We start from the raw sequence: 18,371 nt of genomic DNA, 5'->3' as shown, positions 1-18,371 counted from the left end.
TATGTGACAACATGGATGAACCTTGAAGATTTTAAGCTACGTGAAATAAGCCAGTCACAAAAAGACAAACACTGCATGATTCCACTTATATGAGGTATCCAAAAGAGTCAAATTCATAGAATCAAAGAGTGAAATGGTCATTGCCAAGAGCTGAGGAGAGGGTAAATGGGGAGTTGCTAATCAACAGGCAGAAAGTTTCAGTTAAGCGAGCTGAATAAGTTGTAAAGATCTGCCGTACAACATTGCCCCTTACGTTATACTGTACACTTTTGAAACAATACAATAAACACACATAAAGAGTTGCTAAGAGAGTAGATCTATGTTAATATATAAGAATACTTTCTTACCACAATAAAATAATTTTTGTAAAAAATAAAAAGGTGTTAAATATTTATAAGGAAATCAAATAATACAAGTTTAAATTAAAAATTCAAAAGCTGTACATGTAAAAAAATCATAAATAATAGGCTGAGATTGGTTTAGAAACAGAAAAACAGAACCATGAGATAAGAGGAGAGAGTCAAGAAACAGAACCAAGTATACATTGGAATCTAATAAATGGTTAAGAAAATATATTAAGTGAACGGATTATTTGTTTGGGAAACTAACCACTTAATCGAAAATCAATAAATTTTGACTCATACCTCACATCATACATACAAATAAGTCCAACTGGATTAAATATTTAAATGTGAAAAATAAAATCATAGAAGTGCTAGGTTCAAAAAAGCTGTAATAGTAAAGAACTTATGATGCTGGTTTATGATACATTTATACCTCAGAATAGAGAGTGCAGAAACAGACCCACACATTCAATAGAGAAAGGGTAATATTATCAGCAATTGTGCTGGGACAACTGGATAGCCATACATGAAGGAAAATGATTCTTGGCTCCTACTTCACACCATTTAAAAATTAACTCAAAAACTGAACACTGATTTAAATGAAAGAGATAAAACTTCTTTCTAAGAGTTTTTTTCTGAAAATATAAATGTATGTGTCCTTGGGTTTAGCAACAATTTCATAACTATGATACAAAAAGGGCTCAAACTATAAAATTTTAAATTAATAAATTAAATTTCATCAAAATAAAGAATAATCATTAAAATATAGTCTTGTGAAAATGATAAGACAAGTCTGGGAAAAAATGCTTGTAAATTATATATCCAACAAAGTTCTTCTATCTAAAATAGAAAGGAGGGGACGAAACAGTGCAGTGGTAGAGTGTGTGCTTAGCACACACAAGGTCCTGGGTTCTATTTCCAGTACCTCCATTAAAAAAAATTAATAAATAAACCTAATTACCTTCCCCCTCAAAAAAATTAAAATAGAAAGGAAACTTAGAATTTAATAACAATGAGAAAAAAACCTAAGCAAAATATGGGGGAAAGATATAAACAGAATTTGACAAGGAAGAAGTGTGGATGGCAAACATTACATGAAAAGCTGGTCAATATTTTTCATCACTAGGAAAATGCACATAAAAATCACAATGAAATACCACTACACCCTCACTAAATGGCTAAAACTAAAAAAGAGAGAGAGAGAGAAAGAAAAGAAACTAAACATGCTAAGTGTTGTGAAGATATGGAGGAAAAGAGACTCTCATACATTGCTGGTTGGAACATAAAACAGTACAGCTATTTGGAAAACAATGTGGTAGTTTTTTAACAAGTAAAATATACACCTACCCTGTGACTCAGTCATTCTACACCTAGAGGTTTACCAGAAAGAAATGAAAGCATTTGTCCACAAAAAAATGATAAACAGCAGCTTTATCTGCAATAGCTAGTATCTAGAAACAGTCAAATGTACAATAAGAGGTGATAAACAGTTATATATCTATAAAGAGGAATATTAACAATAAAAAGGAAAGAAATATTGATACACACAACGACAGGGATGAAACTCAAAATAATTACCCTGGATGAAAGAATCCAGGTAGAAAAAGATGACTTCATGTATAATATTCTAGAAAATGTAAACAAAGCTATAGGGACAAACAGCAGATCTGGGTTACCTGGGTATCATGGAAAAGAGAAAAGGGTGGAGATACAGAGTGAGACAAAGGGACATAATGAACTTTTGGAGGGTGACGATCGTGTGCATTATGATGATTCTGATGATGGTTTCATGAGTGGATAATTTGTCACACTTATTAAATTGTACACTTAAAATAATGCAGTTCAATGTACAATGATTATATCTCAATAATTTTTAAAAAAGGAAAACTAAAACTACAAAACAAAGAATAAAATCTCTAGAACCTTACAGCTTCCAGTCACAATCCACTGGGCAACTAAAAAAAATTTTTTTTAATACAAAATAAACTCCTCTTTGAACGTCTGCATCAGACTGCCCTGCACTCTTTTAGTTAATGCATTTACTAACATGCAACACATATAACTTTTTCACATAAATTAGGATCATTACTATTCATTTGTTCTACAATGTTGCTTTTTCACCCAGAAATGTTTAGAAAGATAAAATCTCACTCTTGTTAACAGATGCACAACCTTAAATCATAGGGATGCACTTCATTTTATGATGCTCTACTGCTGGACTCAAGTCAGTATTCAAAGAAATCTTTGTACATACATCTTTGAGCACTGATTCATTTCTTTAAAAAATAGTTTCTAAATTGCCAGATTATCAACAAAATGTTAACTTTTCCATCACCAAACAACTGCTTAGGTACTGCTCTATGTCCTGAACAGAAAATGGCATGTAGTCAATGTTCAAAAACACATGGTATTTTTAGGGGGAGAGACAGATGAAGAGATTGCCATAATGCAGTAAGATAAATACTCTGATAGAACCAACACAGGAGACTGAAAAAATACACAGGGGTACCCAGGGGTATCCTTAGGGGATCAGCATAAATTCTTCCTGTGCCTTTGTCTCCTAATTGCCATACACTTCAGCAGCTCTTGCACCTCCTCTTCTAAGCCTTTCTCTTTCCCCCAAGGCATGCCTAGAACAGGGCTCTTGAATAGTGATGCCTCAGTTACAGCTGCTGGCCAATGGGCTGCAGTTATGTTTGGCACAGTGCACTGGCTGAGCCGACTGCACCGAGGGAGGACAATAAAGACCTGTGTTCAGAGTCACGCTGAATAGAGAGTTCTGGACTCCACAGGACCCACTGCCTACTGTCTTTCAGGAGCCATGAAGTCTCTACTGTTCACTCTTACATTCTTTATCCTCCTGGCCCAGTTGGTCTCAGGTAAAATAGATTCCATTTGAATCTTGGGGAAGAAGAAATTTTGGCCTAAAACAGGGTCCTGCATATGGAGCCCCTATTACCAAACGTCCATGGGACTGGGGCAGGGCCCTCACTGGGAGGGGGCCTGAGGTTTGCCCTACTTCTTCAGAACACCTCTAACAAAAGAGACATTAAGACTCTCACAAGAGAACAGTGTCTGTGATGGGAGCTGAAGGTGGGTAGTGAGAAAACTGTGAAGTTGCCTCCAAAGGCAGAGATGGTCCGAACATTCCAGACTTCCCTCTACCATGTAAGAGCAGTTCGGTCCAGCCCTGCTTCACTCCACGTGCATGGGACCAGCTATTACCTCCTGAAGCTACAACTCTGTAATACGTCTCTTAATTTTCTTGGTCTTATAAAGAAGATTACCCAATTTTTGTTGTTCTTGAATGGGATTAACAGGGCAGGGAAGGCTATTTCTAAATATCTATAGAACTGTAAGGTGGAAAGGGAAGAAAAATATTCTGAGTGAACATGGTGAAAAGATTCAAGACTACTGGAAGTTCTATGTCAGATTTCAGCTTTGTTTGTGTAAGCATGCCTTTTTAATTAATTCTATAGTTTATATTTACAAAATTAAGACAAGAACACTGAAAGCATTTGAGAAATAAATTAGCCACCATTTCTTCACTGCTTATATTTTTTAAATTGTAACCAACTGATGTATGAGTTTATAACCTGCCCTTTCTAACTTAATATTTTGTCAGGGAAATTTTCACAGATCTTTAAATATTCCTTGAAAATACAGTTTGTAGTGGAAGCTTATTATTCTGTCATATTTTGGTACCAATATTAACTTGGAGAGTCCTTTATTGTGTGTCATTTGGATTATTTTTCCAATGGGTCACTACTATAAATAATGTACAACCTTGTTAATGTACCATTGTGAGATTCTCTAATTATATAGGTAAATTTTAGAAGTTCCGTTGCTTGGTCAAAAGGTATCATTCAAGGAAACCAGCATATGTTGACAAGTATTACTATTAGTATATTAGTATTTTCAGCCTTTCTATTTTGCAATTCCTGCAAATATTTTACAACACATTGATTACTTCTAAAAATTTTTACTGATTTGAGGAACAAATTTTTCATTTTCATGTTGTCAAATCTATTAGTACTTCTTTCACGTTCTCCCATTAGCTTAGAATATTGTTTCTTCGTGTTGAGAAGAGTTTATTCACCCATGCTTACCGTTAGGTTTTTAAAATTCTGTTTTTTACGTTGGACTCAATCCCATTTTTTTTACATGACACAAAGAGAGAAACTCATTTTTTGAGATAGAATTTCCTAACATGTAGAAAGTGATATAACTCTACAGCCTGCTTCTAAAGATAGTATTTTATGTTCTTTAAAATTTGCAGAACTGTTCAAACTGATGATGGATAAGAGGAAATTAATAACAGGATGAGGGTTTCTCAGAAGATGTTTCAGATTATGGAATCCTTGAAATTCTATGAGTTTAGATTGCATGATTTCTCCTTCCGTCTCTGGGACATTGATGACATACATCACATACTCACGTGATATCCTATTCCTAAACCAAACCGCTCTGAGAAAATTCCTCAGTTCCCTTTCTAAACAAACACAAGCAATTTAGGATTTATTCTGTAAGAGTATCCAAGTCTAATCCAAGATCTGGAGGCATCAGAAATGCAACTGTTAGAAAGCACATTTGGAAGGAAGAATCAACACAACACCAGGGCCCAAAGAAGATTGGTATGGAAAGGAAGGAAACTTGATCAGAGGTTTCCATCCACATATCCCAGCTGAAGAGAGCTAAAGGAAGACACCTGAGTATTATTTCCATGGAGATGTCTAGAATAGTGAGGAAAAACGGGATCGTGGAGGGAATGGCTGGAGAGGAAATTTAAGGCCAAGGACCATTATGGAGAGCCACTGCAGATACAAAAGAAAAAGCAGTGACAAAGTAAGAAAAAATCACAAAAACAAAAGCAGTCAAGCAATCTTTCTGCTCCTCAGAAGTATCAAGTTCTTCCCCTGCTCACGACCTTCACATTTGCTATTTCTTCTTCTTTGAACACTTGCCCTCTAGATCCTCACAGAGCTGGATCCTTCTGTCTGGGCTTGAATGTCATTTCTTGAGGGATAGTTTCCTCAACAACTCCACGCAGAATTATGATTTTAGGAATGGGGGGCTTGTACATGTATCTATAAATCTAGGTATACAAATGTGTATAAACAACTATTATGTATGTAAAATCTCATTTAATCCTCAGAGGAAGATTAAGCAGCAGTTAAGAGATTGCAGTAGCGTCAACAGCGCTTAAAAACGATTGCTCTTGTCACTTACTCTCTATTACGTCACATTATTTTTTTCATTTGTTGCATTTTTCACTGTAGTTATTTTATTTATTCATTTACTTGTTTATTTTCTTTCTCCCCTCTCCAATGTAAAAGCTTCTCAGACTTTGTCTTCCTGTTCGTTGTTTTATTCTCATCATCTTGCAGAATTCTTGACATGGTAGGCATTTATTATACATTTGTTGTTTGAATAGAGGAATGAGTTAACTAACAGAGGAAGGAAAGAAAGAGTTTAAACACCTCTTCAGGGTCTTCTATGTGTTATACCATGTGATGAGAGAATTTTTCATATATGTATATAATATGTGCAAATATATAGGCACTCCTTACATAATGTCTCCCTAATGAATATATTCCTAGTAGAATGTGTTTTGGTTTTTTATTCACAAAATTTTGTAGATACATTTCACATATAGATACATGTGAAAATTTTGTATTTATATTTAAGAAGACAATACATAAGACAAATCTAGAGTTATATTTCAAATATAGTTTGTAGAACCTCAGAAACATGTAAAGATATTTTGAATAATCTCACCAAGCATCAACAAAAGTCATGTATGTTTGGGTAGTGATAAGAAGCTTTACAGCAATGATTTGAGCATTTCATAGTTTAAAATTATAGTTTTAAAATTTCTATTTAGATGTTTATGTGTTTTTTGGCTACAACTTATGAAACTGGTTAGGGGTTTTGTATTCATGAGTAATAATGTGTTATACATTTTCCAATTTAAAATAATGGGAAATAGACATCTGGAGAGTGTTTATATGCAGAATTCTGATTTATGAAAGGCTCATACATATATATTTAAACTTCTGTGTGTATACACATTTATAAAATCTCATTTAATGTTCAGATCAGGTCTTTATGGTTAGGAAAAGTACAGCGAAACAACTGGTGAGGGACTTGAATAATCAGTCTTCAAAAAACTATTGTTATTTTTATCATTTTGTGATCTCTGTCTTAAATGATCTATATAATTTCTTTGTGCAGGTAATTGGTATGTGAGAAGGTGTGCAAACAAAATGGGAAAATGCAGGAGCATGTGCAGAAATGGAGAGATATCAGTACAGCCAGCTACTGGGATGTGTAGCAAAGAAAAAATGTGCTGTATTCTGTCTAATCTCTGTACTGAATACTCAACCATGGCAACTACCGAGACAACCACCGGGACAACTACAGAAGAAACTGCAGGAGGAACTACAGGAGGAACTGCAGCAAGAACTATAACAAGAACTACAACAAGAACTACAGCAGGAACTTCAGCAAAATCCATGGCTGCCTAAACATTCCAGCCTCTGTCTCCTGATCTAGGATGCTTGGTTCATTAAAGCAAAGGAGCTTATTCTGGGGTCAGTCTTGTCACTATACTCCCCTTCCTTTTCACTGTCCCTCCACTAAACCATGTGTGGAAGGGCATCACATCTCCATAGCACCAGAAATTCCAGAGTAAGGATGCAGATAAGATAGAGGCACAAGTGAGGGTTAATCCAAAACACCCATTAAGGACTGATGGACAGAAATGATGTCACCCTTGAAAACAATTCCCAGCCCAGAGGCCCACAAATCTGCCCTGGCAGAGATGATCAAACTATAAAGTGCATCAGAAACATCTGCAGGTCTGCTTTTTTAATAAAAAAAAAAAAAGATTTCTGGTCCTTACTTCTAGTTTCTGATTTTGTAGTAGAGCCTGAAAATAAGCATTATTCCTAAGTTCCCAGGAGATGCTGATGTTGCTGATCAAAGAACCGCATTTTGAGAACCACTGGTCTGTCATATGGAATGACTGAAGCCTCTCCCTACAGAGTGAAGGCATTTGCTGTGTACTTTTGAAGCAGTAATACAAACGCATTTCTACAGAGTGCTTTCATATTTATTTTCTTACTGGATTTCCTACAACAAACTTAGGATGCAGACCTTAACTTCAGAGACAAGAAATACTGATTTGTAGTATTAGAACTGAGACAGCCTTAGCTGACTACTAAGAGCACTCTGCTACTATACTTTGGTATTATCCAATTCTCTTCTCTCCCTGGAAGTCTACGTTCATATACACTGCCAACTTAGAAAGAAAAGAAGGAAGATCAAGAGCTCTGTACTGTGATCTAAATACTGGGATGGGCACTCATGTTTAGCCACAGGACTTCTCCTGTAAACTCTGCCCACACAAGTCAGAGAAAGCAATCAGAATGAAGTATCACCTTCATTTATTTCATTTTCACCAGGAGACAGGCCTCTGCCTCCTTCAAGAGACACAGCTATGATATGACATCTAGTAGAAGAGCTTTGAGGGATGGATTGCCCCCACTACTAGGACATCATTGCCTTTTATACTCTTGCCTATCATTGTGGGTAGGACTCATGAATTCACACAGGAAGGTGGGAGGACAGAGGCAGGTCATTTCAGCAAAGGAGGATAGGAGAAAAAAATCAGCTTTAAAAATGAGCTTTACAGTCATAGAGACATATGTCATACAGACATATATGAGATCGTTCATTGTCCTACCATGTATTCAGTCTTGCACTATGGACAACTGATTTCCCATCTTTGAGCCTACATTTATGAACCTGAAGAAGACAGAAAACATTTACTCCCACTCAGGGTACTTTGCGAGTGGCCAGTGTCGTATATTCTGCTTTTTTTAAGCAGAACTGCAGATGTTTCTGATGCAGTTTATAGTTTGATCATCTCTGCTAGGGCAGATTTGTGGGCCTCTGGGCTGGGAATTGTTTTCAAGGGTGACACCATTTCTGACATATTACTCATGTCATAGGGAGTGGCTGTAGCAGGTTGTTGATTCCTGGATGAAGAACAGAAAGGCAAGTTTCCTGAGGGCCAAGCCCACTGGGCCATGGCTGCTCTGCATGAGTGTGGGTGATGACAAGCCATGTTTCACCTGGGGGAAAGCTCACTACTATGCAGAGAGGAGTGTGACAGAGGTTAGGATCATAGGATCTCTTTGAAGAGCCAAATGGGGTTTTAAAGGCTTCTGGTGGAACTCACTGTGCTTCCTCCTCAGTCGTCACCTGGATCACTACCTTGACAACATAGTAGAGCTGTGATCACTGTGATTATGGATGAGGAATATAATCTTAGAGCTGCGACGTGAAACTTTACCCTCCTGTCTTCTTGCATTATATCCATTCCTTTTTCATCTCACGCTTAAGTTTAAGCTAAGACTAAGGTGGGAAATAACCTTTCCCTGCTTAGGGTCTGGAGGAGAAAAAGCATCTTCATTGTATGAGAACCCACAATGTGCCAAGCAAATTGATGTACAATCACCCTAAACAAAAGAATTAACTATGATAACGTGATTAAAGCTGGGGAAACTGGAGTGAAACATATTTAGGGTCACATCTAGGTTTGCTCATCACTGCTTTAACTCATCATGTGATCTCTACCTAATTTCTTTTAATTGGTAAGACAGGCATAATAATATACCCACCTCCAAAAATCACTCTAAAAATTAAAATAGGTTAAAATATGTAGAACTCCACAGTATCTGGTTCCTGTGAAGCTCTCAGACTTACAGGCTTAGTGAGGTATGTTACTCCACTTAAAATATGAGACATCTGAGATTCAACACAATCACAAATTGAAGGCATTCTGGCCTGCTTTCAAGGTCAGAACGTCTCTAACCCATCTCATGCTAATCTTGAAGATGTCCTCAAAGCTGACTTCTACTTCTTTACCTTGAAATTTTCCACAGCCATTTAAGTCTCGAGAATGATCTCTGCAAACCATGCACAATAATATGGATTCCAGAAGGAGAAAAGAGAGAAAGGGAACAGAAAGTTTATTTAAAGAAATGTCTGAGAATTCCCAAACCTGGAGAGAGACATGGACATCCAAAGTTCATGAAGTTAACAAGTAGCCCTATTATCTCAATGGAAAAAGATCTTATCCATAATATATTATAATGAAACAACCAAAAATCAAAGATAAATAAAGAAAATTAATGGCAGCCAAGGATAAAAGAGTATAACCTACAAAGGAATCCCCATTAAGCTATTAGCAAATTTCTCAGCAGAAACCCTACAGGCCAGGAGTCAGTGAAATGAATTAAGTGTTGAAAGATAAAATTTTCCAGCCAATAATACTCTATCCACCAAAGCTATCTTTCAGATATAAAGGAGAAATAAGGACTTTCTCAGGCAAACAAAAGCTGAGGGAGTTCATTACCACTAGATCTGCCTTGCGAGAAATGCTGATGGGAGTTCTTCAAGCTGAAATGAAAAGACACTAATCAATAACATAAAAACATATGAAAGTGTGCAACACTGGTAAAGGTGAAATATATATACACGCGTATCTCTTTTTATCACATTTCATTTTATTGCACTTCAAGGATTTTCTTTTTTTTTTTTTAACCAATTGAAGGTTTGTAGCAACCCTGCATTTTCAAATGATGGTTAGCATTTCTTAGCAATAAAGTATTTTTAATTAAGGTATGTACCTTGTCTTTTTAGACATAATGCTGTTGCATACTTAATAGGCCACAGTATATCTTAAAGGATAACTTTTATATGCACTGAGAAACTAAAAAATTAATATGACTTGCCTTATTGACATTTGCTTTATTGTGGTCGTCTGGAGCCAAACCCCCAATATCTCTAAGGTATGCCTGTAGGCAGATTTAGGAAACTCTAATTCTATAATAAGATGGTGAATTAACCACTTAACTGTAGTACACAGGTTAAAGGATAATAGTATTAAAAATAACTATAGCTACTATAATTTGTTAATATATATACACAGCATAAAAAGAGGTAAGTGTTGACATCAAAAACATAAAAGGGGAGGAGAAAAACGTGAAGACTTCTAGGTGAGTGCAGATAAGTTGCTATCAGCATACAATGGACGTTTTTATCTGTGAGATGTTTTATGTAAGCCTCGTGATAATGACAAAGCAAAAATCTAATGTAGATTCATCAAAGTTTTTCTTAAGGGAAACAAAGCACGCCACCACAGAAGGATCATCACAAAGTTAGGCAGAAACGACAGAAAAATAAACAATGGAGATACAAAACAACCAGAAAGCATTCAATAAGACAGCCATAGTAAGTCCTTACAATATCAACATTTACTGTAAGTATAAGTAGATTGAATTCAGCAATCAAAAGTACAGAATGGATGGATGGGGAAAAAAAGGAATTGTCAGAGATAATAGAATTGGGACCAAATAAGAATACAAACTCACTAGTGCAACTAATAAACAAATAAATCCTGGATATCTAATAAACAGTATTGTGATTATAGACAACATTATTATATTATAGATATCAAACTCGCTAAGAGACTACATCTTAATTATTCCCACCACAAAAAAGGAATAATAACTATGTGATGTGATAGAGATGCTAGATAATGCTACAATGGCAATCATATTACAGTGTACAAATGTAGTAATCAACATGTTGTATGCCTTAAACTCACACAATGTATGTCAAATTATTTCAATTAAAAAATTAAAATAGTAAAAAAATTCAATGAGAAAATAGGCAAAAGACACGAAGAGATATTATACCAGAGGATATACAGATAGCAAATAAGCACATTAAAATATTTTCAAATTCATTAGCAAATAGGGAAATGCAAATTAAGATCACAATATGTCTTTACACGCCTATCAAAACAGTAAAAATGAAATATAGTGACAACCTGCAATACCAGCAAGGATGAGGAAAAACAGAATCTTTCATCCATTGCTGGTGGCATTGTAAAATGGTACAGCCACTCGGACAAATAGTTGGGCAGTTTCTCAAAATAACTAAATATACACTTCCTACACAATCTAGAAATCAACTTCCTGGACATATATCCCAGAGAAATGAAAACATGTCCACACAAAAACCTGCCTGTGATTACTCACAACAGTTTTATATGTAATAGCTAAAGACTACAATAATAGCAGGGAATTTCAATATCCACTAAGACTACAATAATAGCAGGGAATTTCAATACCCACTTTCAGCAATAGATCATCTAGACAGAAAATCAACATGAAAATGTTGAACTTGAACCATGTACTAGACAAACTGGGCCTAATAGACATTTGTAGAACATTGTATCCAACAGAAGCAGAATACACATTCTTCTCTAGTGCACATGGAACATTCTTCATGATGGATTACATGATAGAACACAAAACAAATCTTAGCAAACATAAGACTTAAAATCGTATCAAGTATCTTTTTTGAATCATGAAGAAATTTTTTAAAAAATATGAACAGACCAATAATGAGTAAGGAGATTGAATCAGTAATTTAAAACTTCCCCAAAGAGAAAAATCCCAGAACCAGACAGCTAAAATGGCAAATTCTACCAAATGTTTAAAGAAGAATTAATGCCAACCTTCTCAAACTCTTCTAAAAAACTGAGTAGAACACTTCTCAACTCATTCTATGAGAATGTCATTACCCTGATACCAAAGCTATATTAAGGATACTACAAGAAAAGGAAGCTATAGACCAAGAGACCTGATATAGATGCATGAGTTCTCAATAAAATATTAGCAAATTGAATTCAACAACACATTAAAAGGATTATACACCATTACCAAGAGGGATTTATCTCTCAGATGCAAAGATAGTTCAACACATGCAAATAAATAAATATGATACAGTGCATTAATAGAATGAAAGATAAAAATCCTACAGTCATCTCAACAGGTACAGAAAAAGCATTGACAAAATACAGTATCTTTTTATGAATAAAACCCTCAACAAACTGAGTATAGAATGAACAATGGCTTAACATAATAAAGGCCACATACAACACACTCACAGCTAATATCACACTAAATGGTTAAAAAACTGAAAGCTTTTCCTCTACAATCAGGAACAAGACAAGCACACCCACTCTCACCACCCTTACTCAACATAGTACTGGATGTCCTAGCTATAGGGATTAGGCAAGAAAAAGAAATAAAAAGCACCCAAATTGAAAAGGAAAGAAGTAAAACTGTTATTATTTGCAGATGATATGATCAAGTATATTTTAAAACCCCAAAGATTCCCTAAAAACCTGTCAGAACTAGTCAACAAATTCAGTAAATTTTCAGGATACAAAATCAACACATGTAGATCTGCTGCACTTCTCTACATTAACAACAAATCATCTGAAAAAAAAATAAACTATTCCATTCACAATAGGATCAAAAATAATAACATATCTAGGAGTAAATTTAACCAACGAAGTGAAAGATGTATGCAACAAAACTGTAAGACTTTGTTGAAAGAAATCAAAGAAGACATAAACAAATGGAAAGATATCCCACAGTCATGGATTGGAAGAATGGAATAGAATAAAGAGCTCAGATTTAAGTCTCTGCATATATGGTCAACTAATATTCAACAAGAGGGCCAAGAGCACCCATGTGGGAAAGAACAGTCTCTTCAACATGTTGGAAAAACTGGGTATAAACATGCAGAAAAATGAAATTGGATCCTATCTTAGATACTACTCATAAAAATTAACTCAAAATGGATCAAAGACTTAAACACAAGACTTGATACCAGGTTTATACAATGTCAATTTTATGTTTCATTTAGGACTGGATTTTGACTTCATACATCTGATCAAAATGGCATTCATTTTCCTTCGAGGGTTTCTATTCTTCCTTCATTTTTGGCCTTTGCAGATTCTTTGTGTTTGACAACTGGGCAATGTGGTAATAATTTACTTTTTAAATGTATTCAACTTTTTTGGCTATTTTCACCAAATATATTATTCAGTATATCTATTCTACTACATTTCCACTAATAAAAGTCCACTATACATATGTCTTATTGTCCAATACTGCTTGAATCTTTTTTCAATCCAATGATGAATCTCTGTTATTTGATCAGTGAGTTTAAGCCATGTAAAATTAACATAATTACTGGCATATTAGGGCCTTTTCTTGCCCTCTGATTGTATCTCATCTGTTTCTCATATCTTAGTTTCATTGGATAGATAATATTTTCTGCTGCTGATATGAATATTATACATTTTGTTTTTATTTAAGTATTTATATATTTATTTTATTTATTATTGATCTGTCATTACTATTAAGACCCATTCTTATGGTTACCATTATTAACTTACCACCAAAATTCAGAAGTAAAACTTAAACAATACAAAGCTCTATATACTCCTGACTCCTCAGACTTAACTAATCGTCCTTATTTGATGCTTATAGGTAATGCCACAAGTCATTTATAGTGGAAATTCATATTCTCAGAAAGACTATAATTTCTTGACTATGGCTTACACCATGTAAGGGTTTGTAGCAATGGTGAAGACAGGTCCTTGGAACCTCAGAGGTAACGTCTCTTAAATTTACATTTGCCTCCAATAAGGATTTCTTCCATGTCGATTTTTTTAATGTAAAATATATTTCTATGAAAAACTACTGTGCAACCTGAATGAGGGAGATAGTCCTCATCCAAGCCAACCGGCTTTTTTCCCCACTTCTGAACACATATCAATGGTTCACAGGGTTGAAATTTTTTGAAAAATGAAGTAAATGGTCTAAGGATAGTCTAGATAAACATATCCCCCTGGTGGAGACTTTTGACTTAGTGAAAATCAGATACTACCTCAGTTTCTCAATTACAGGACTCACACATGCACACGTGCACACATGTGTACATACACACTTAATAGAATAAACAAAATAACAAAGATAAAGGAATATTAAATATGTTAAAAGAAAATTAAAAGATCAAAATAATTTTCTCAACAAACAAGGTATATCTGGTTTTAAAAACACATACTCTTACATTTTTAAAATTGTGTTAAAATACATGTAACAGAAAATTGTCACTTCAACCATTTTTAAGTGTACAATTCAGTGGCATTAAACACATTCACAATGTATAACCATCACTACTATTTGTTCCAAACCTTTTTCATTACCCCAAAAAGAACCTCTGTAGCCATTAAGCAATAATTCCCCATTTTCTGCTTCCCTCAGGCCTTGGTAACCTCTAATATACTTTGTGTCTCTCTGGATTTGCCTAAACTAGATGTTTCATATCAGTTGAATCATACAATATTTGTCCTCTTGTGTCTGGCTTATTTTGCTTAGCAGAGTATTTTCAAGATTCATCCATGTTAGAACATGTAATGAGAATTTTATTTTTTATATCTGAATAATATTCCATTGTACATATATATCACATTTTGTTTATCTATTCATTTGTTGGTGGATTTTTGGGTTATTTACATCTTTTAGTTATGCACATCCATGTACAAGTATCTTCTTGCACCCGTTTTCAATTTTTTTAGCTACATGCTCAGGAGTAGAATTGCTAAGTCATAGAGTAATTCTATGTTCGACTTTTTGAGAAAGCACCAAACTGTTTTCCATAGCGACTGCTAATTTTTATATTCCAGTCAACAATGTAGTGAAGGCTCTAATTTCGCCACATCCTCATCAACACTTGTTATTTTCATTTTTAAATTTTTAACTATACTAATTAGAGTGAAGTGTTTTCCCACTTTGGTTTTCGCTTTTCATTTCCTTAATAACTAAAGATGTTAAGCATTTTTTGATGCGGTATTGCCCATTTGCAGAACTTCTTTGGAGAAATTTATTTTCAAGTCATTTGCCCATTTTTAAATTGTTTTTTTTTAATTGTTGTTGAGTTTAGTTCTTTTCATTTTTTTAACATTTTTTTTATTGATTTATAATCATTTTTCAGTGTTGTGTCAAATTTCAGTGTAGGGCACAATTTTTCAGTTATACATGAACATATATATATTTTTGATATTAAACTCATAATACACAAATGATTGGCAAATATTTTCTCCCATTCCTATTGGTGTCTTTTCATTTTCCTGATAGTGCTCTTCGATGCACAAGTTTTTAATTCTGCAGAAGTCAAATTTATCTATTTTTCTTTTGTTGCCTCTATTTTGATGTCATATTTTAAAAAAACCATTGCCAAATCCAAGGTTATAGAGATTTCTCCTGTTTTTTTCTTGTAAGAGGGTTACCTCTTAGATTCACCTCTTAGGTTGGGTTTTTGGAGAAATTTGAATTAATATTTGTAAATGGTACAAGTAAGAGTCCAACTTCATTTTTTTGCAAGTGGGTATTCCATTCTCCCAGCACCATTTCTTGAGGAAACTATTCTTTCCCCTTCGAATAGCCTTGGCACCCTTGTCAAAAATCAGTAGACCATAAATGTGAGAGTTTATTTCTAGGCTCTTGATTCTATTCTATTGGTCTATATGTCTATCCTTATGCCAGGACCACATGGTTTTGATTACAGTAGCTTTGCAAACAGTTTTGAAACTGAGAATTATGAGTCATCTAACTTTGTTCTTCAAGGTCGTTTTCCCTTTTTGAGGTTCCTTGAAATTCCACGCAAATTTTAGGATAAATTTTTAAACTTCTGAGGGAAAAAAACACATCATTGGGAATTTGGCAAACTGAATCCATAGATTGCTTTAGGTAGTACTGACATTTGACATTTTAACAATATTGTCTTCTAATTCATGAAAACAAATGTCTTTCTACCTATTTAGTTATTCTTCAGCAATGTTTTGGAATTTTCAGAATAAAGTCTTACACCTACTTGGTTAAATTTATTTAAGTATTTTATTCTTTTGATGTTATTGTAAATGGAATTATTTTCTTAATTTCCTTTGCATATTTTTCATTGCTAATGTGCAGAAACGCAACTGATCTTTATGTGTAAATTCTGTATCCTGCAACTTCACTGAATTTCTTTATTCGCTCTAACAGTTTTTTTTGTGAATTATTTAGGGTTTTCTATACACGATTGTTATATGTGAATAGAGACAGTCTTGCTTCTTCCTTTCCAATTTGGATGCCTTGTGTTTCTTTTTCTTCCCTAAATGCTCTGGCTAGAACTTGAATACCAAGCAGGCATTCATGTCTTATTTCTGACTTTAGTAAAAAAGCTTTCACTCTTTCACCTATTAGTATTGTTAGATACGGGTTTTTCATATATGGCCTTAACCATGTTGTGGAAGTTCCTTCTATTCTTAGTTTATTAAGTGTTTTTTTAAAACATGAAAAAGTGCTAGACTGGGTCAAATACTTTTTCTACATCAATTGTGATAGTCATGTGGAGTTACTCATCTTCATTCCATTAATGTGATGTTTTACACTGATTGTATTTTATATGACAAACCTTGTTGCATTCCTGAGGTAAATCTCACTTGGTCATGGTGTATAATCATTTCAATATGCTGTCGATTCATTTTGCCAGTATTTTATTAAATATTTCTTCATCTATATTCATGTGGTATATTAGTCTACAATTTTCTTTTCTTCAGTGTCTTTGGTTTCAGTATCAGAGCCATGCTGACTTCACCAAATGAGTTAGAAAGTGTTCCCTCCTGTTCATCTTTTTGGAACTGTTTGAGAACTGATGTTAATTCTTTAAATGTTTGGTGGAATTCAGCAGTTTAACTGCCTTGTCCAGACTGTTCTTTGTTAGGGGGCTTTTTTTTTTAATTGCAGATTTGATCTTATTTGCTATAGGTCTATTCAGATTTTCTCTTTCTTCTCGAGTCAGTTTTGTGTATTAGTAGGGGTTTGTTTATTTCAACTAGATTATCTAATTTGTTGGCATACAGTTATTCCAGTATTGTTTTATAATCCTTTTTATTTTTATAAAATTATAATAATGTCCTCTCTTTTATTTCTGACTTTAGTAATTTTGAGATTTCTCTATTTTTTTTCTTAGTCAGTCTAGCTAAAGGTTTGTTAATTGTGTTGATTTTTTTCAAAGAAAAAAACTTGGTTTTGCTGACTCCCTCTCTTGTTCTTCCACTCTGTTTCACTTTTGTCTGCTCTCATTCTTACTAAATTCTTCCTTCTGCTAGCTGGTGTTAGATTGGGCTTCTTTTCCTACTTCCTTGAGGTGTAGAGATAGATTACTGATTTGAGATCCTTCACTTTTTTAATGGAGGCATTTACTGCTATCAACTTTCCTCTGAACACTGCTTCACTACCTCCCATGACTTTTGGTATGTTGTGCTTCATTTTAATTCATTTCTAAGCATTTTCCAATTTCCCTTGTGATTTCTCCTTTGATCCATTGGTTAAGACTGTGTTTTAATTTCCACATAGTATGAAGCCTTCTCTTTGTTTTATAACTGGCAGAAAATTATAAAATATCTGTAGCAAGAAATGTAAAGATACCTGTAGTGGAAAAGAAAGGGCCACAACTAGAAATAATAAAATATACAGAAGAAACAATCTCACTGGCAAAGGCAAATATATAGTAAAGGCATATATAATGTATAATGACAGATGGTAACAAAACTTATCACTGTGATCATTTTGTAATGTATAAAAATATTGAAATCACTATGTTGTACACCTGAAACTAATATAATATTGTAAGTCAGTTATACTTCAATAACAAATAAGCAAATGACTGAATAGCTTCATAAATTTTTTAATTAAAAAATAACAATAAAGCTGTCAGATCAAAAAAATAGTTCAAAAAAATAGTTCAGTGATATCTTCCTGTCCTTTTGAAAGTTACCGTGTTACTGCAAATTAATTATCTTCTCAATAGCCCTCCTTCCCAAAGTCTTGTATAAATTCTGCTAAATTCCAAAATGCTGAGTACGTGTGATTTTATTTTCTTTTTGGACATTAAAGAAGAATTTTGCATCAGGCAGAGTGAATATGGTGCAAATCAGAGTTAGCATATGAAGGTAGAGAATCCTGAAGGCCAGTGTATCCCTGGCAATGTAAACATCTCTGGAATTAGTAGTTTGAAAGACCCTAGGCTTTCCAAAGTAATGCAACT

The 18,371-nt window shown here is 34.2% G+C and overlaps 1 protein-coding gene across 1 annotated transcript; it reads left to right on the top strand.

Annotated features, from left to right (window-relative positions):
• The first annotated feature begins 3,165 nt into the window (after nucleotides 1–3,165).
• Nucleotides 3,166–6,871, top strand: DEFB126 (defensin beta 126). Its single transcript, XM_032461188.1, has 2 exons — nucleotides 3,166–3,223; nucleotides 6,579–6,871. The coding sequence occupies exons 1-2, from the start codon at nucleotides 3,166–3,168 to the stop codon at nucleotides 6,869–6,871; spliced, it is 351 nt and encodes a 116-aa protein (XP_032317079.1).
• The last annotated feature ends 11,500 nt before the right edge of the window (nucleotides 6,872–18,371 follow it).

The sequence above is a fragment of the Camelus ferus genome, chromosome 19 (genome assembly GCF_009834535.1).
Source record: "Camelus ferus isolate YT-003-E chromosome 19, BCGSAC_Cfer_1.0, whole genome shotgun sequence".
Lineage (NCBI taxonomy): Eukaryota > Metazoa > Chordata > Mammalia > Artiodactyla > Camelidae > Camelus > Camelus ferus.
This window is presented reverse-complemented; position numbering and strand designations above follow the sequence as displayed.